The sequence below is a fragment of the Strongyloides ratti genome, assembly GCF_001040885.1.
Source record: "Strongyloides ratti genome assembly S_ratti_ED321, chromosome : 2".
NCBI classification, from domain to species: Eukaryota; Metazoa; Nematoda; class Chromadorea; order Rhabditida; family Strongyloididae; genus Strongyloides; species Strongyloides ratti.
Window position 1 is genome coordinate 5,237,783 of NC_037308.1, and position 20,796 is coordinate 5,258,578.

At 21.1% G+C, this 20,796-nt stretch overlaps 7 protein-coding genes across 7 annotated transcripts; 5 read left to right on the forward strand and 2 right to left on the reverse strand.

The window, feature by feature from the left end:
• Positions 1 to 76: 76 nt before the first annotated feature.
• Positions 77 to 8,605, reverse strand: SRAE_2000165100 (Prospero homeobox protein 1; the record flags this gene model as incomplete). The annotated part of the gene is made up of 6 exons (XM_024652628.1): positions 77 to 401; positions 1,077 to 2,187; positions 2,250 to 2,661; positions 2,821 to 3,054; positions 7,877 to 7,939; positions 8,558 to 8,605. The coding sequence occupies 6 exons, from the start codon at positions 8,603 to 8,605 to the stop codon at positions 77 to 79; spliced, it is 2,193 nt and encodes a 730-aa protein (XP_024506186.1).
• Positions 8,606 to 8,743: 138 nt separating this feature from the next.
• On the forward strand, positions 8,744 to 9,092 carry SRAE_2000165200 (Hypothetical protein; the record flags this gene model as incomplete). The annotated part of the gene is made up of 2 exons (XM_024652630.1): positions 8,744 to 8,902; positions 8,955 to 9,092. The coding sequence occupies 2 exons, from the start codon at positions 8,744 to 8,746 to the stop codon at positions 9,090 to 9,092; spliced, it is 297 nt and encodes a 98-aa protein (XP_024506187.1).
• Positions 9,093 to 14,717: 5,625 nt separating this feature from the next.
• On the forward strand, positions 14,718 to 15,759 carry SRAE_2000165300 (Methyltransferase type 11 domain-containing protein; the record flags this gene model as incomplete). Its single annotated transcript, XM_024652631.1, has 3 exons — positions 14,718 to 14,780; positions 14,827 to 15,340; positions 15,395 to 15,759. The coding sequence occupies 3 exons, from the start codon at positions 14,718 to 14,720 to the stop codon at positions 15,757 to 15,759; spliced, it is 942 nt and encodes a 313-aa protein (XP_024506188.1).
• A 203-nt stretch (positions 15,760 to 15,962) lies between these two features.
• Positions 15,963 to 16,766, forward strand: SRAE_2000165400 (Putative L-aspartate dehydrogenase; the record flags this gene model as incomplete). The annotated part of the gene is made up of 1 exon (XM_024652632.1): positions 15,963 to 16,766. The coding sequence occupies one exon, from the start codon at positions 15,963 to 15,965 to the stop codon at positions 16,764 to 16,766; it is 804 nt and encodes a 267-aa protein (XP_024506189.1).
• Positions 16,767 to 17,086: 320 nt separating this feature from the next.
• On the forward strand, positions 17,087 to 18,749 carry SRAE_2000165500 (Bardet-Biedl syndrome 7 protein; the record flags this gene model as incomplete). The annotated part of the gene is made up of 3 exons (XM_024652633.1): positions 17,087 to 17,221; positions 17,281 to 17,595; positions 17,649 to 18,749. The coding sequence occupies 3 exons, from the start codon at positions 17,087 to 17,089 to the stop codon at positions 18,747 to 18,749; spliced, it is 1,551 nt and encodes a 516-aa protein (XP_024506190.1).
• A 141-nt stretch (positions 18,750 to 18,890) lies between these two features.
• SRAE_2000165600 (Hypothetical protein) lies at positions 18,891 to 19,202 on the reverse strand (the record flags this gene model as incomplete). The annotated part of the gene is made up of 2 exons (XM_024652634.1): positions 18,891 to 19,001; positions 19,053 to 19,202. The coding sequence occupies 2 exons, from the start codon at positions 19,200 to 19,202 to the stop codon at positions 18,891 to 18,893; spliced, it is 261 nt and encodes an 86-aa protein (XP_024506191.1).
• Positions 19,203 to 19,597: 395 nt separating this feature from the next.
• On the forward strand, positions 19,598 to 20,382 carry SRAE_2000165700 (Bardet-Biedl syndrome 7 protein; the record flags this gene model as incomplete). The annotated part of the gene is made up of 3 exons (XM_024652635.1): positions 19,598 to 19,838; positions 19,955 to 20,058; positions 20,119 to 20,382. The coding sequence occupies 3 exons, from the start codon at positions 19,598 to 19,600 to the stop codon at positions 20,380 to 20,382; spliced, it is 609 nt and encodes a 202-aa protein (XP_024506192.1).
• Between the last annotated feature and the right edge of the window lie 414 nt (positions 20,383 to 20,796).

A 20,796-nucleotide genomic window follows, 5' to 3' on the forward strand; every position in this document is an offset into this window, starting at 1 on the left:
TGATTAGAAATCCATAATATATTATATGATAACGTTTTAAGAGTATTGATTTTTAAAAAGATAAAAATATGTTAATTTATTCTAATCTTTCAAGAAAGTTAGGATCTTTAAAATATTCAGGAATAGTTTCATCAAGTCTATTGATAACTTTATAAATACTTTTTTTCCAACTTGGATCAGCATCTTTACCATGTTGAATAGCACAAAAAAATTCTCTTAATGTTTCTTGAATAACTAAATGAAGCCTTTCCGGTGGTTGAATATGATTATTTCTATTATAATGTTGATTTAATTGTTTATATATTTCAGATTCTGGTGTTACAACAACTTCATCCCTAGTTTTAATTCCTTCAGCAATTGCTTGTCTAGCATACTTCTCCATTTGACTATAAAAAAATTCCCTAAAAATCAAAAAATAAAAATTAATGAATAATGTTAAGATATTATTTTTTTTTTTTAATATATTTTTGATAAATATTTGTTATTATTGTAAATATTCTTAAATAAATATATTTAATCTCATTTTATGATTGATAATTTTTAGAAATATTTTCAAGGTTCATATGATAATTAAAATATATATTTTATAAATTCTAGTAATCTGAAATAGAAATTACTCATGTATTTCTATCATCTTTATCTCTTTTTAATCCCACTATTCTAACTTAAATTATGGGAGAAATAATAGTAATAAAAAAAAAATAAATTTCTCCTTCTCTAACACATATTTTTATGTATTTTAAACATTTACCAAAAAAAGTTAAAGTGACGATTATATTTTAAAAAAGACACAACTAGATATATACATGTTATACCATTAAGTTGGTATCATTATATAATTGTAAAGGATTTTAAAATTACTGTATAACATTTTTTTTTCCTGGAATTATCTTGTTTTTATTGAATTTTCATTTTTATAAGGATTATCAAAGCATTATTATAATTATTAATATACAAGTAAGAATAATAAATAGAAGGAGGTTCCTAGAGATATGATTAATTATGATCATTGAAGCTTAACATATATAAAAATTTTTTTTTGTTTATTATAAACAAAAAAGATAAATAAAACTTACCTAAAATTAGAAAACCACTTAACAAGTTGTGCTGTATTATTTTTGTTAAATCTAATATCAGGAAAGTATGTTTTTAACAAAGCACTACTTGGATATCTAGTATAAAAAAACATCAACTTTGCCTTCCTTAAATGCATAGGTGTTAATTGTGAATTTTGTGGACCATCATAATTTGTTCCATAATCAGATAACTCATCAGAATTAATTGGAGATTCATCTCTTTCCTCATTGTTTCCATTTAAATTCATAAAAGATGAATTTCCATATAATGAATGATTAACAAGAGATGATGTAAAATTAAAGGGAAGTGTTGGTGAATTTCTTTCTGAATTTGGAACTGAGCCAGAATTTTGACTAGATGTGTAACGAGATATTCTAACAGAATCTGTTACTTTACTTCTTTTTTTTCTTGGTGGTAGGCATTCATCATCATTTTGACGAATACCACCTATCAATGATGACATATTACCTATTAAAGCAGAAGTTGTAAATGGATTAAAGGAACCACTAGTTAAAGGATTTGGAAATATTCCACTTGATGAATTAGTTGTTGTTGAATTTTGATTAACATTATTAAATTGATTGTTATATAATGATTGCATAATTAATGGTGATCTTCCTAGTAAATTATTGTTTTCTGATGCATTATTAAATGGAAAATTACAATTATTTATATTTCCAATTCTTGAAGCAATTTCTTGAGATGTAAAATCAGCAATAACTTTATCAATACTACCGGTCAGAGATGTAAGAATTTCTTGTTTTAAGGCGCTTGCTAATCTTTGCATGTCTCTACTTATCTGATTATTATTTTGTACCATAGTAAGAGAATTTGCAAAGTTAGAATTAATATTATTTGTCAATCCATTTTTTTTAGCTTCTTCTATAATTCCAACTTTTTTTTGTTGCTCCAAGAAACCACTATATATACGTTTTTGTACTTCCATATATTCATGAAATTTAGATAAACCATCACCTAAATGTTGATTTATATCAGATACAATTGTTGTGGTGTCTTGATTTGAATTATCTGGTTTATTATTTTCAATTCCATCAATATTACCACTTTCACTTACAGTTTCATCACCACCGGATTGATCTAAATTTGGAGCTAAAAATAAAAATATTATTATTATTATTATAAAAAAAATGGTTATGTTTTTTTAAACATACAATTAGTACTTTCATGTGAATCTTCACCATCTTCTTCAAGTAATTGTTTAGGTGTAAATGATTTTCTTTTTGATGATGATGATGACGTAAGAGAATTTGACTCTTCTGATTCTTTATCTTCACCATCAGAAACATTTTCATCTTTAACATTTTCAACATCCTGTTCAAATAAATCATCATTAATTTTATTATTTCTTTCACCATCAATATTATTACTACTATTATTTGCAGCAATATTTTTTAATGTTAATTCAAGCAATTCAGAAGATGTACTAAGATTTGATCCGATTAAAGAATTACTATTTGAATTATTAAAAATAGAATTGTTAGATATTGGAGTTATATTATTCATGTTATTGGAAATTGGTTGACGAATTTTGTTCTGAAGAAAAGTTGTATGATTAGTAGTGTTCTAGAGAGATAATATTATTTTACATATATTTAGCATATCAATTTAAAGAAGTATTATGTGTTATAATAAAAATGTTTTAAAAAAAAATAGTTCTTATGATGTAATAATATTTATATTTTATAATATTTAAAATAAAAAAAAAAAAAAAAAAAAACTTACTTGGTATGAATTTCTTGGTTCTCCAGCGTCGACACGTTGGCGAACTCGTTTTGTTTTAATTCTCTGTGGTGATGGTGAATTATGATTACTATTGCTTGTTGGCAATAAATTTGATACATTAAGACCAGGAATCTTGAAATTAGCTTGTGGAAATAAAGGAGGAAGTGGAAAGTTAGTTGTGTGTAATAGGGAACTTGGTATGGCTCCACCAGAAGACATCCTTTTTGTTATCTGCTATTATTAACAACAAATATTAATATTAAATAAAAATATTATGATTTTAAAATAGTACCAATGAATAGATTATATAAATATGCTTAGTTCAACAACTGTTTATAAGAACTTTTATTAATACCTTTGAAAGATATGATAAATATAAAAATGTTATATATTTATATATATGGACATATATTAGAAATAGTTTGAAGAATGGGAGGGAGGTAAGTTTAGTTCCTGAGAAAAAGACCCGCCCAAGATAGTGGTTATTATAATAACAATCAGAATTGAGACTTAGTCTTACTCATATCACCGCCTACTATTTATGAATTTTATATGGTGTCAGTATGTAATGTAATCCATTAAATAGTGGTATATTACACGAATCAAGGTGATGATGAAGATGGTATATCATTAATGTCTACATTGAACATAAAAAAAAAATTTAAAATTAATACTTATTTAAAAGTATTATTCTTTAGAATATATTAATAATAGACAATTCATTTATATTATTTTTAAAATATTTTTGTTTATTTTTTTTTTGGATATACATATATATATATTAAAAATATATATAATGTATTCATCTACTGTATCTTAGAAAATGATAATGCCTTAAAATTTGATATGTGAGTTAAACAAAGTTCAGTATAGAATTACTAGATTAAACAAAAAAATATTATAAACCAACTCATCAATTTCTTGAATAAATTTTAAAACTATAACTCAAGAAATAAACTATGTTTTATTTATTATAAATTAAAAAAAAAAAAATTAGATATATTTAAAGATTAATGACAGTCATTGATAGTTATATAAGTTATGTTTTGTTTAGACAATTGAGATGGGTCTTTAATTTGTTACTAATGAGTTTATGAAAAAGCGGCCACATATATATATATATATATATATATATATATATATATATAGTATTATTCAAAATAAGATAGGTGTCTTTATAGATTTAATGATGTAATCTCTGGAGGGGTTATATTACCGTCTGTTATTATTAATTTGTGGGTATCTAAGGAAAGGTATACAGTTAATTATAGAAGATTAATTACCTATTATCTCTTTTTGAGAAGGATATTCTTATTAAAAATTTAAAAACAATAATTTTTTATTTTTTTTTTTAAAAAAAAGGTAAGAATATTAGTTAAATAAAATATATAAAGCAATATTATGAGGAGGGGGTGTGATATGTGCAAATTTAAATAAACTAAGGGGATATTTACTTGTAATAAATGGCGATGTGATATAAACTTATCACTAATATACAGGTGTGAAGGTTTTTGTTTGAGAAGCCAATATACAGTATAAGAATTTATATTTATCTAATGTCATTATCCACAATCTAATTGCTTATTTCCCCTATCATCAACAGAAAATAATCATAGAAAATAGTATAATTTTATATAATTCATTTTCTCTCTAATATCTTTAAATTTTTTCATCATTCTTCAAGAAATAGACATATATTTTTATAGAAAATGCTCCAAAATAAAATAATATAAAAGTAGTTGTTTGAATGTGTTAGAAAGAAAATATAATTGAAGTGGATAAATAGTTGAATTAAAAGAAGTGCAGATTACTGAAGGGAATTCAAAAGTGTGGCTAAGAAAACTTTATGACTCCAGATGGGAACTGGATATAGAATGATAAAGACAATTGTATTTGAAATTGATATCGTCTTTATAAGGAAAAGAGTATGAAAGTTAAAATAAAGATATATAATTTTATAATATCAAAAAAGAGGTAATTAATGAAATTCAATTAAACTTTTTCTCAAAACTACTTTTAAATACAATCTTTAGTTTTAATATACGAGATGACTTAAGCAATAATATTTTTATATTATAAAATTACAATATTTTATAAATATATTATATTATATATATATATTATAGATACACTTATTATTTCAAGGACATTTTTAGAAGCTGGAAATTGATGATTGAGGGTTAAAGGATAACAATGTAATTATTACAATAACTGTCAAAAGAAATCTTTCCGGTCCTATACAATTAAATTACTATTTTTAGGTGTTAACGGAATGTTTCTCTTTAACTATTTTAAAAAGAAAAATAATAAATTAACCTCTACATTTTATTTATAATTTTTTTTCTTAATTGGTCAATTTAAATTAAAGGTAATGACCGGTCCAGGAAATGGTTGATTACCTTTCCTCACCTTAATCTTCTTGTTGCTTATTGTTTTCCATTTTAATTTTCTTTAATAAGAATATAGTCTATCATTCAAAAGTAACAAATTGCTTTTTCATCATATTATATCGGTTCCTTTTATCTATCTATATCAAGGAGTAATTTAAAATTAAAAAACAATCAATGTTTAAAAACAATGGACTGATCATGAAAAGAAGAGGTAATCGCGGCTTGTCTTTATTCTTTACCTCATTTTATGAACATATTATACTTTCTAACTGTTCATCATCAATATATATATATATTATTATAAATTTATTTGTAATGGTGTAAAAAGATAATCAAGTTGAATTTTAAATAAAAAAGTAATCTCTCTTACAATATATTTATCTATCTATCTTTTTTATTACATATGTATGTCGTGTCATAGTATCTATATATATATAGTATAATATATATATATATATATATATATATATATATATATATATATTAATAATACAAAAATTAAATTGTTAGAAAATTAGGTGAGCGGAAATGATCTACAATTTTAATTTCCTAATAAAGAAACGTGACTTATAAAAGTAATACGGTAAAAGGAAGTATTTATATTATAAAATAATACATTCTTAATATATTCATATTATTAAAATAGATGATAAATGGAGATGTAAGTGAATATAAAAGATTCTGCCATAAGGTCGGAATAAAATATTAAGGCATAAGGTGTGGAAAGCTAATCAAACTAAAAGCCTAAATAAACTTTCATTCTTTATATTGTTTGTGATAAATGAATTTATTTGAGAAGAAGTATATGTGTATATATTATTTTATGATAAAATAAAAATGTCTTCCCACTTCAATAACCAAGAATCACCAAAAAATGTTTTTGAAAAATGTTAGAGGAAAATTTTTACATAAAAATCCTTATTCATTCAACCTTCATAAGCATATGCAAGTAAAGGCAGTTTTACGGTGTGATTGATGTGGTTAGTGAGTAGTTGACACAAACATCATCATAATTAAGATACGATAAGTCAAAATTGGCATGAAAAATTTATAACATTTAAGTTATTATATATTCATATAAAATCACTTAATTTTTGATAACATAAAGATGGATGTATTATTTTTAAAGAATAAAGAATGTATAAATTTAGATGATAATATAAATATAAGTTTAATAATAAAAATGTGTCATATACTTAAAATATTATATATGTCTGTCAATAATAATTTTAAATTTATATAATATCAATAATAAAAATATATATATATATAATTCTTAAATAATAATTAGTTTTTTTTTTTTTACTTAATAATCATAAATATTATAAAGTTACTTTTCTATATATTAAATATAATATTTAAATATACTATAATTTCATCATTAAATCACATAATCATATCTCTTTATTTTATTTTGCCTAATACAAGTTTTTAATAAAACTATCAAGCAAGTAAAAAAAAAAAAAAATTTTTTTTTCAAATAAAAAGAAAAAAAGATATAATGATCAACATAACTACATTTGTACATACTCAATTTCATTTTTAAATACTTGATAAATATAATATACATTTGGTCTTTTGCAAATATCATCTATCACTTCATGACAATCTCAAAGAATCTATTTCTCATTCCTATATATTATTTCTATCCATAATATTAATAACAAAGAAATGCTAATTCAAGTAGTTTCCGGTATGTTGAAGATTTAACGAAAAGGAGATTAGCCAAAACTAATCGTCTTACCATAAAACAGGAGATCGTGTAGAAGACTTCTTTTTATAAATCACGATCCACTGCTCCTGATAATGATCTTCATCATTATTATTAAATATACATATATATACATATAACTATTGCTTTTGTAAATAACTCTTTATTCTATTATTATATATAAAAAGACATAATTATTTTTTGGTTGATTATCTCAATCAAAAACTTCTGTACTTGTCTTATCAAAAAAGTATACCTATTTTTATAATAAAAATAATATTATTCTTTAAATATTATATATAAAAATATATCATCATTTAAATTTCCTCGCCAATGCACAAAAAGTTATAATATATTAAATAATAATACATAAATATATCATTGTATCTATAAATATGGTATATTAAGTAAAATATCTCCCAACGATCAATGGAGCGTTGATTGTGGGAAATAATAAATTTACCTATAATCTCTAATTCCAACCGGTAATTAAGGCTTTTAAAGTACCAATATTTCTAAATCTACAATAATATGGTAGCGGTATTAAATAAAGATAATGTGGATAACCGGAAAGATGTTAATAATATTTTATATATTTAGTCAGCCAAATAAAGTTGTGATAGTTAAAGACTGAGGTAGTTGTGTACCCATATATATATATATATATATATTAAATATCTATAGGACTGCTAAATTATATGAAGTAGGATATGCTCTAATAGAAATATATCTCAAAAAGAGATAAAAATTTTTAGGCATAAAAATTGTAAAAAGATATTTCAAGTAAAGTTAATCCATTTTCTTACAATGTCTGACGTAATTTTATACAATACAATATATATAATATTTTAATCATTTTTTTTTTTTTTAAATATATTTTAATAAATAACAAGTAAAAAAAAAAAAAGATGACGTGGTAAATATGAATCTTTAAAATTATTTTCTTTTTCCTTACATACAAATATTTAAGAGTATACAGTATATTACCAGGTGCTTCTGGACAAATATAAGATGGATACTGTATAAAGACAGCTGTCTGAGGTGATGTTCAAGGAGTTGTATTTATCTTTTTTAAATCATATATATATCTATATTATCTTTTCTGGACATACTAAATGTATTATATCTTCATATAAACATCATCTACAAACTGTTCTATAAAAAGACCAAATATTTACTTTATCCAATAAAGTACAAATTATTTGTGACTTCACGGATTTAAACTCTTAAATATTATATTTAATAATAAGTATCATTGTTAACTAATATATTATAAAAGAAGCAAATTCACCTGACCTTATATAAACTCTAAAGGCCACACTGATTGATGTTTGGGCTATTATCTTTAAAAAAAAATTTTTTTTTTTATATATAAGGTACCTTTTATTATTATTAATATACAATATTCCGTTACCTTCAATAACACCTAATAATTATTAGGTACTATAAATATAAAAAAGAATAACTTAAAGACCTTGTAACTTTTTTTAATAAAATGTTAGATTATAATTAGGGATGTAATTCTTAATCAGGGTGTCACTAAACATTTTAAATCTCATATTTAATTATTAGAAATTTGATATTTAATTTATTAAGAATATTTTTAATCTTAGATGTTTGTCTTATTATCATTTACAAAAATATTATATATATATAATTGTAATTTGAGTTTATCTTGAAACATTAATTTGTGGAATTATGATATAATATTCATTAAAAAAAAATATTTAAATAATAAATTTTTATTTTGAGAAAAAAAAAATTTATATATATATATTATATTTATAAAAATAATATATAAATATCATTTATTTTTTATAGAATGGAAAATAGTAGTAAAACAAAAATATCCCAGATATCTAATACTATCTTGGGAGTTGATGAAAGCGTAAAATGTAAAAGTAAAAGTACTACTCAGGATAATGTTATTAATAAAGACACATCCTCAACCAACACCTCTAAAGATAAATTGTTGACTCAGGTGACAATATATAGATGTACATAATAAATATTAATAATTCCTTATATTTTAGGAAGAAATGACTAAATTTTTAAGTGAACATATTTTTAAAATGCAAACTTCACTTCAACAACAGTCCGGACCAATTCAACTTGCCAAGTTTGATAAAAACAAAGAAAAAGATAAAGAACAATCTTGTGTTATTGGTTAATCTAACACAAACAGGTGCCAAATATATAAATTTAGTAAGAAAATTTTTTTTTTTTGTGAAACAAAATATTATTACATAGTACAATGAACATTAACAAAAAAAAATGAAAGATTGGTACAATCAAAGTAATATGAACAGGTGTTACAAAAAGTATGAATTTTAAAATATATTTACAATTGACATTGAAACTTTTATCTAAAATTAATAATCCCATTCATAATTGTTTTAAAAAAAAAATAAAGAAATTACTTTTTTTTTTGTTATACAAGAGAACACCTGTAATAATTAAGAAAAGTAATTAAAAAGTAATCATAATAATTATAATTAATTAATAAATATTTTATTTATATAAAAAAAAATATTTTAATATAAAAATATTGTTGAAATTTTACGTTATTATTAACTATATAAAATTTAAAATTATCAATGCTTTTGAGATGAAACAAAGTACAAGACATTTTCTTCTCATCTTGAGTTAATTCTTTGTCGTCTACCTATATCTTTATTGTTTCCTTTACTGTGTTATCCATAAAAAGAAAGAATAAAGATTATAAGCTTTTTTTTTTATCAAGTTTTAACTATATCATTATTATTAGAAAAGTAATCTTACATTCTTACATTTCTGAGGTTGGGTAAGCATTAAAGATGCTCCTACTACTATAAGTTCATTATCCACAAATATAAAGCATAATATTAAAAAGACAAATGGTATGTTGTTGTTTGTATAATTAGATATGACCTTGTTATGAATTATAGAGAAGTTATGACAAAGTTTTTCTTTTATATTCAGATTAATGTTTGTTATTTTATAAAATAGAGGTATTGTAGATTATTTAATTGTACCCTCATCAATTTAAAACTCTCATTTAATTATTAATTGATAGTGTAACAGATAATGTAAATAGTTGTCTTGAGAATTCCATAAAAATGTTAAAATAACAATACTACTGATTAACAACAATTAATAATATTTTCTCAATGTTCATGTAATTGTTTATTGTAAAAAAAAAATGAATTAATCAAATCCTCTTTACATTATTAAATAATATAAATATTCTTTTAATAATTAATAACTATTACTATATCTTTTAATAAAAATTCAAAAGATTATAAATAATAAGAAGGCTTAACTATTACGTCAAACATAATAAAAAAGGTACATTTTTGATAGTTTTCTTATACATAAACTTAATATATGGTAATATATTAACTTAGAAACTTAGAAAAAAGGTCGTTCAATTGTATTTTGTGTATATTAAGGTACAAAGGATATATGGTATAAACAAACTTGACAACTAAGGAAGATTATATTAATATTTAAAAAGATTTCCGGAAACTTTTTAAATAATATTTTGTTTTATATTATATTTTAAAATAAAGTAGTAATATGAAAATAATATAAATATATATAGATATATATATAGATATTAAAAAAATATTATCAATCTTTTAATATTCATTTCACATAAAATATTACTGTTTTCCATTTTGTTGATAAAATAGAGGAAAAAAAAGGCATGATGTAAAATGAGTACTATACAAATGAATGAAAAATTAAGGTATATATTGAATATGATATACTTATTTGAAATATAAGAAATAATTTCTTTTTTTTTCCTTAATATTAAGGTGATTCAATTTTTTCTCTTTTTTTTTGTTAAATATTTTTTTCTTATATAAAATAATAACAAATTTATTAACAAGACTGTAAATTTTTTTTTTTTTGACAAAATTTTGATTTTTCCTAAATATCATATTTCTAAGAAGTACCAATATCAGATATCATAAGTAATTACTCATAAAGAAAAGAAGGGTATAATTTTTTTTTGAGAAATGAATCATCTTAACAATGATACAACCTATAATTTTATTAATAAATATCTATTTAAACTGAGACTTATTATCATAATACTATCCCTAAAAGTTTATGGTTAAAGAGTTAAATGTTTTTGTCAATAAAAATAATAATTGCTTGTTTTCTCTTTAATAATTTTATCCTCCATAGTAGTGGTAATTTTCTTATGATAACTTTAATATATTCATAAAAAGTTATTAACATATTAACTAATAATATTGAAGACCTTCCAGAAGTTAAACCATTTTATTTTTATAAATGATGGATATAAAATTTTATTAAAAATCTAACAATAACTAAAATAACATAATAAAATAATTCTACACAATTTTTAAAGAAATCAAAAGTAAAATTTATTAAATAATTTTGATATTTTATTAATATTACAAAAAAAAATTTAATATTTTTTATCATATTCCTGAATAAATTGGTATCAAAAATTATTATTTTTTTTTATTCCAAATATTATTATTTCTAAAAAAAAGTAAATCTTACTCTAAATATTGAATAAAAAAAATTAATAATAATAAAATATTAACACATTCTCCACCAATATTATTTTCATATGTTTCTTGTTAATACACACCATCAAATTCATGATAGAATTTTTTTATAAAAAAAAATGAAAAAAACAATAGTACAAAAATATATTGAAATAGTTTATAAAAAAAAATTTAATGTACTTAGGATACTTTTATTAATAATTAGATCATAAAAATATTTCCTTCCAATGATAAAAAGTTTAGAAAATTTCAACAATAAAAAAAAGAAACGGTAATTGCTTCATTCTTATCTTATTGTTTCTTTTATTTTTTAGTAAAAAATAAGAAAGACAAGTATAATAATATACAGTATATCCTTTGATAAATTAATTAAAGAAGTGTTAAGTTAAGAGTCCTCAAATAAGTAGTAATAAGAAAAGTAATTCAAAACTTACAAAAACAGTCGTATCATTAGAGAATGAAAATAAATCCTCAAAAGATAACAGGCAAGATGCATAAAAAATCAGTGAAAATATTTTTTAAAAAAATGGAAAATAAATGTAAATAAAAAAGTTTTTTTTTCTCCAATAACATAAATTTAGAAGATGATTCTTTTTTTTTTGTTAACAATCCATTAAAATCAAAAATTAATAAAACAGTTAGAGATATATTTTAAAAAAAAAATTAAAGAACAAGGATATAACAGTAAAAATAATTAATTACTACAACAAGAAAATTAATTTAGATAAAAAAAATATTATTTAATTATCCTTATATTGCTATTTATATTTTTTTATAAATTTAAATTTATTTGGTTAAATAATTTGAGTGCTTTTAAATACATAAATCAAAGTCTCTCTAAATAGGTACTTTTTGTTTTAAAATCAAAAAAATTTTTTTTTAAATTTCCTATAAACATAATATAAATATAAAATTTGATTTATCTATTTAATTAATATCAATAATACTTTTAGTTTTTAATAAAAGTAACTTATAAAATTATAAATATTGAAAAAATTATTATTATTATATTTGTAAAAAAGATTTAAATTATAATTGTTATATAGAAAATATCATCACGTAACAGTTACATATTTAAATTTATAATCAAAAAAGAAACTTTAGCAACTAATATTTAATTACTAATTAATTAATGTTATAAAATGTATAAAAAATGACAACATAAAGTATTATCACATGAATAGAAGTTTTATTTTTAATATTAGAAAAAAATCTAATGATTCATCAAGGAAATTATTAAAAATATATCAAAGTCAATAATACTAGTATTTAAGAATATGAACAATTATCTAAAATATTTTGATGTGAATCATAATAAAATGAATAAAAAAACTATTTACAAGTTTTGATATTATAATATTAATTACATTTATATTTTATTATAAATAAAAAATTATATCAACAAAACAAATATAACTTAATATGTTGTTTTTTTTTTGTTAATCTATTAAAAATTTTAACATTCTTCATAATTTAAAAAGATGATAATAGTTCTAATATATAAAAATGATTGTAACAAAATCGTTTTTTAATATTTAAAGTTGCTAGTATGCCTCTCTACACTAAAGTTCTTTTAATATGTTTCTCAAGATAAAAAAAAAGAAAAAAAAAATTGGTTTGAATATGTTTAACTGATTATATAATAATTTAAATCTAGAATAAATTTGTCTTTGATTAAAATTATAGATAACGTAATTGGTATATATAAGAATGAATATATGTATTTTTTTTTCTTCACTTTTTTTTTATTAGCATTAAAACAGATGTGCAATAGTATGTAAAGTGTGTTCTAAATAAAAGTATCTTCATTTACACATTAGAAAAAATGATTTTCTTTTTTTTTAATATATTTAATTTTTATTAATTTTATAAAAATTAATATATTTTTTATCAGATTGAAAAAAAAAAGTTTAAAACTTTAATTTAACAACTTATACAAATAATAGTAATATATTTATGTTCTTTAACCTAAAATATATACTTAGTTAATGATATGATAAATTAAAATAACTTCATTTAATTGCTTTTTCTTATGTTCTTTTTTTAAATCTTAATTTTTTTACTCAAATAATACCATGATTTTATTATTCTTAATTAACATTTTATTTTCTAAAAAAAAATTTAATTTTTATTTTTAAAAATGTTTAAAAAGAATAATTAATTGTAACATTTTCATAATAATCTATATAAAAATTGAAAAAATGGTAAGATTTTTAATTATCAATAAAGTATTATTATTTAAATTGTAAGTATTTAATATTAAAAATAATGTTATTAGTTAAAAATACAATATTTTCATATGAGAAAGTTTTATTTTTAAATTTTATTCTTTAATTATAATAATATACTTTTTTTTTAATATTTTGAATTATGGTATAATATTTTATAATTATATTATATATTTGAAAAATACAATCTATGAATCAAAGATATACTTTTTAAACTTTGTACAAGTTAAGAATGATTTATGATCTGAAGATTATTTTTATATAAAATATTATAATAAATTTATAAAATGACAATGTTTGTGCTACATATATTAATAAAAATGTTTTTAATATGTATTTAAAAAAGTTTTATATGAATTATTCATACTTATTATATATTTATAAGAAGGAAGCATTTAAATTTATTTGATAAAATTTATAGTTTATAGTTTATATCCTGAAGATAATCATAATCTTTAAACACATAGATAAATAAGGAACTGATATTTTTTAATTTTTTAAATAATAATTAAATTGATAGAAAAAAAAATATTCAAGAAAATTTTTACCCATTTTGTATGAATCATTTTGAAGTTAATTTAAAATTTGTTTTTGTAATAAAATTAAAAAAATTAATTTTTTTAAACAATTTATATAATAAAAATATAATTTAAGATATATAAATACAATTGATTAACATAAATATTTATATTAAAAAATAATAAATTAATACATCTTTTATTTTTAAAAATAATTTTGAAAGTTGAAAGATAAGTTCAAAAAATAAATTTAATATCACTGATTGAGTTAAAATTTATTCAAATTACAACAACTTATTTTAATTTTTAATAGTAGATAAATAGAATATTCATGTATTTAGAAGATAAAACATTTCATCTTTTAAGAGGTCATCATCAGTAAGGTCATCTATAAACTTCGGAGAATTATTTTTTTTTTTTATTTATAAAATCTTTCATTTTACATTGTCTGACCTTTTTAAAAGTTTTCTCTTATTAATTTCTTAATAAATATACTTTTAATATATTAAATATATAAAAATATGTCTATTGATTTGACTAAAAATTTCTTGAAACTTTTATATTATTTTAATAGACAAGATTTGGTAAGTTTAATTATTTTATAATTATTATTATTAAAAAAATTTATAGGTTTCATTTTGTCATGAACATCATATTTTATTTAATGAAGCTAAAAAAACTGGTGATCATGGTCCGGTGACAACTCATTATTATGAAGTAATGTCTGGTGTTATTGATGAATATTTTAATGGAAATTTTCATTTTGTTCCTCCAAGAAATAAATCAATATTGTTGGAGGATGCTCTTGAAGAGTTACATAAAAGGATAGGTGAAACATTACAATTAGATGAAACAAAAAATTGTTTAGATATTGGTTGTGGTATTGGTGGTGTTATTCGTGATTTAGCTTATACTAAAGCTTCAATAACTGGTGTTACAATTGCCCCAAATGAAGTAATAATTGGTAATGAAGAATTAAAAAAAAGAAAAATATATCCAAGATGTCAATTAATTGAGGCTGACTGTCATAAGATGCCATTTAATAATAATCAATTTTCATGTGCCTATGCAATATATTCATTAAAATATTTTGTTGATCTAAAACCAGCATTATTAGAAATTTCAAGAGTTCTTAAAAAAGGTGGTAAATTTGTATGTTATGATCTATTAACTACATCAAAATATAACTCTAAAATAGATTTACATCGTGAACAAATTGAAGGGTTAGAGTATGCATGTGGTATGCCTTCATTACATAGTAAAGATGAAATGATAACGATTGCAAAAGAGTGTAATTTACATTTTATTGAAAACATTGATTTAACCAAAGAAACAAATGAACCATTTTATTATTGTTTTAGTTCAAATAAGGTATTTATGTGGCTTGCTCAGTCAGATTTAATTGGTTTTTTAATAAAAACAGGGCAAGCATTAAATATTTTACCAAAAGGATTCTATGAATTTAATAAAATATTTTTAAGTGGAACTGTTAACAAAATTGTTAAAAGTGGAGAAATGGGAATATTAAGTGGTGGTGAAATATTAGTTTTTGAAAAAATTTAATATTTTATTTAAATTTTATATTCATTCATATATATTATTATTATTATTATTTTAAATTATTTACTTTTAAAAAGGTTTTTATACTCCTTGACATATATATTTATATATATAATTATTATTTTTTTTTTTTGTTATTTTATTTATTTATTTAAAATAATTACTTTTTGTAGGTGTACTAGAAAAAAAAATTGATTTATTTTATAATGAAAATAGGTATTATTGGTTTTGGACATTTAGGTCAATTTTTAAAAAATCAATTAGATGAGGATAATGATTATGAAGTTATAAAAATATGGAATAGAACTCCTGATGTTGATAATAATATTTTACCTTTAAATGATATAACAAAAGACAATTTAAAAGATATTGATTTGGTTGTTGAAGTTGCTCATCCTGACATTACAAAAATGTATGCTAAAATTATTTTAAGTGAATGTAATTTATTTATTGGTTCACCAACAGCCTTATCTGATCAGGAGACATATAATTTAGTAGAAGACTTAGGAAAAAAATATAATAGATCAATTTTTGTTCCAACGGGTGCTTTGTGGGCTGCAGAGGATATCATGAAGATGGCTGAGTTAGGTCAATTAAAAAAACTATCAATATCAATGATCAAACATCCATCTTCATTTAAAGTTTTTGGTGATTTAAAAAAGTTATGTGATGAGGCTATGGAAACATCAACATTAAAAGTTCTTTATTCAGGTCCTGTTCGCCATCTCTGTAAATTGGCTCCAAATAATGTTAATACAATGGCTGGAGCAGCTATTGCAGCTAAAAATCTTGGTTTTGATAATGTTGAAGCTAATCTGATAGCCGATCCAGAGATGTTAGAATGGCATATTGTTGAATTAGATGTTACAGGAGAGGATGGATTTAATGTTAAAATAAGAAGAAAAAATCCAGCTAAACCTGGTGCTGTAACAGGAAATGCCACATATTTTTCTTTCTTAGCAAGTATTCATAGATGTAAATATAAACCATCTGGTATACATATTTGTTAATATTTTTTAAAATCTTAATAAATATTATTAAAAATACTTACAATTAAAAAAAAAAACATTAGTTATTTAATATAAAAATTTTTTTATTCTTTTTATAAATATTTTTAGATTTAAAAAAAAACAAACTAAAAATAAAAATTTATAAAAAGCAAAATTTTTATTAATTTAAAATTTGTAAAATATAATTAATAAATATAATTAATAAATAAAATTGTTACATTTACAATCATACTATAATAAATTTGTTTCCATAGAAACGATTATTCATTTAAATGTGGTCAGAATAATCTGGAATAATACTTATTATAAAAGAGCTATAAATGAATTTAAATTTATCACGTATAGATATTTTCCAAGTTGGAACTACTTCTCAAGATTGCCTAAAAATAATTACTTTAAATGATGATGAAAAAAAGGCTAAAAAAAAGTCTAAAAAAAATAAAAGTTTGATAAAGGTTTGAGAGATAATTTTTCAAAAAGTTTTAAATATTCAAATATTGTGTTTTTTTTTTAGATTGTTGTTGGAAGTCAGGATGGTGTTCTTACTTGCCTTGAAAATAGAGATTCATCTTATAATGTTGTTTTTAAAACATTATCTGGTCCACCAATTGTTTGTGTAAAATTAGGTGGTGCACTTAATACTATTCAAGATCGAATTTTTATTGGTGTGGATAATTTTGTTAAGGGATATTCAAGAAAAGGAAAACCATTTTTTTCTTTTGAATGTAATTTTACTGAACCAATAACGGCAATGTATGTCTATGGTGTAGATTTATTAATATGTTCCCGAAATGTTTTAACACATTATCATGATCTTCAGGAAACAAATGTAAAAAAAATACTTTTTTTTTAAATTTAGATATATCTTCATTTTTATTATAGAGTTATATTTGTGGTGAAGTTATAACTGATGTGATATGCCTTCCTGTTTCTGAAGGAAGTTGGGTAGGGAGAGGACTAACACCTGTAATATCATGTGAAGACAAAAAAATACGTGTATTAAGTAATGGAGAATTATGTTATGTTATCAAAATAAGTGATGTAGCAAATATATTATCATTATATATGAATGATGGTGGATACAGTAGGCAAAAAGTTTTATATGGAACAAGAGATGGAAAAATTGGATTACTTGATTTACCTGAAAAAGATGGAAAAGTATTATGGGAGATTGATACAACGTCTATCTCTAAGATAACTTCCGTATTTTATTATTCATTGTATGGAAATAGTCATCCTGATATTATTATTGGTAAAGATGATGGAATAATAGATTTTTTTAATGCAGATGAGATGGATAATCTAACATTAAAACAAAGTTACAATTGTGAAGATTCAATAACAGGAATTGTTTGTGGGAAATTCACAAATCCTAATTATGATGAAATTATTGTTTCATCATATTCAGGTTGGATTTTTTCATTGACAACAGAACCACCTAAAAATAATAAGGAAGGTGAGACAAATAGTGTTCCACAGTTTGATATTAAAATGGAACAATTAAAAAAAGAAGTAACAGATTTAGAAAGTCAACTTCAGGAATATAGAACAAAATTTCAAGAAGCTGCAACTAAAGATGATGAAGAAATTATAATTGCTCCAGAGTTTGTTGTTAATGATAATTTTACTTTAAATAAAGAACTTGCTTGTTATACATTAACAATTGAATTAGTTCTTCCAATTGATTTTGTAGTTTTACAATGTAATGTTAATGTTGAATTAATGGATGTTGATAAAAATTTAAGTGTTGTCTCTTTAACAAATACTAGTATTTTTCCTGAACATGGTAATGCTCTTTTAGCATCATATAGATGTCAATCTAATACAAATCGTATTGAAATACGTATACGATCTGTTGAGGGACAATATGGTACATTAAAAGCATATATAGTTCCAAAAGGATTACCAAAAACATGTCAGGTAAGTAGTAAAATAGAAACTTTTATTATTAAAAAACAAATTATTTTTTTTTTATGGAAATGATGATGGTGAGATAGTTTTTTTATTATAACATAATGAATGTAGTTTTGATACTTTGACACAATTGAGAATATTTAAAATATAGTAAATTTAATTAATCTACTTCATTTTATGGTAATTTATTTAAAAGACATAGTTATATAACTATATTCCAAGTGAACAACATGCAGAACATGCTCCAAATGAACGATAAAAACATCCCATATTACAGCCACATAAGTCACCTCCACGTTTTGAATTTGAATACCATTTCATCTAAAAAAAAATATAATTTTTATTTCTTTTTTTTTTAATCTTTAAAGTTACCATTGGTGGAGATCTTTTTTGTATATTATCATAAGATATCAAATATTCTCCATAAGAAGCAGATTCAATACTATTTATTGTTAAAATACCAAAAATTAGGACTATTAAAACAAGATAAGATAAAATTGTAGTAAAATTTTTTTTAGACATATTCCTAAAATTATTATATCATAATTATGATTATATCTTATTTATATAATTATAAGAAAATATGTTACTCCTCTTATTTTGACGTAACATATCCGTTATTTAAAACTAAAGATACAAACAAAAAAGATTTGATATTATAATAAAAAAGGAGTATATATGTTAATGCTAAAATATAAACATTTATTATAATATCATTTTTTTTTTAAATATATAAAACTTATTTTTACTTTTAAGTAAAAATTAATAAAAAGTATTAAATTTCATAAATTACTTAAAAATCTTCTTAATTTCAGTTACGTACTTATTCTATAAAACCATTAGCATTACATGAAAAAATTCATGATTTTGATAGTAAAAGACCGTTAAATAAATTAATAATAGAAGGCAAATTTAATATGGCAGAGGCACATTCATGGTTATATATGTGTTGTAGTCAAGTATCAAATAAATGCCCACCTCTGGATGAGGCAAAATTTTATTTTAAAAGTACATTTAACGGTGGAACACTTTTAAGAGCCACCTACATGAAAGGAAAAGCTATATATGAAAGTGATAATTTGAGTACAATAGCTATATTAAAAGATGTTATAAGTAAAGAAATTACAGAAAAAGAATATAAAGTTAATTTAAATGTTGGTGAGTTTTTTTTGTTTTGTTTTAGTATTATTCACCAATGATACATTATAATGTAGATATTTGGTATTCATTATAATGAGGAGTATATCTTTTTGAAAAATAATATTGTTTTTTAGTAATTGATGATGCAAGTATCCCACACACTTTGAAACTGATGCATCCAAAAATGGAATATCAAACAAAACTTCTTTTTAAAATAGAAATGGCAAAAGCGTTAAAAGTAAGTATTTTCAATATAAATTTCAACAATAAATAAAAAAAATTTTTTTTTCATTATTAGGAAATAAAATCAACATTTAATGATGTAAATTATCTTTCACCAGAATTAAATGAAATTTTAAACTCATATGATAAATTACATGAAGAAAATAAAAAACAGGCAATTTATTTTGATAGATTAATTGGTATTATAACTGACTTGTACATTGATAAATTTAAAATGAAAGGACAAAATTCAAAACACAAAGTTAATGAGTTAATTGAAACTTTACATGATAATTATTCATTGGATAATGTTATTGACTTTTTCAATACAAAATTATAAATAAATGAAATAATGCGATTCAAATTTTCCGTTTACTTTATTTTCTTTTGTTTTTTTTATTAAATGACTTTAATCTTACTTATTTTATAATATAAAAAAAATAAACCAATTTATATTCAAGATTGTTTGCTTTAACAATTGAAAAAAAAAAATTTATTTTTCCTCTGTCTAAAGGAAAATATAAAATAATAAATTTTATTAAAATAAAGCAAGTTTATATATATTTAATAACAATATAGTAAAGTGGATTTATATGAAAGATCAATTTCATAAGCAAAAAAATAAAAAACTTTTTTAAAACTATACAAAATCTTGTTTTATAACAATTTTGGTTCCATTAAAATAAAGTACCGGAATTGGAAAAAAAAATCAATTGTTAAAGAAGTACAAAAATAACAATTATTATATAATTGA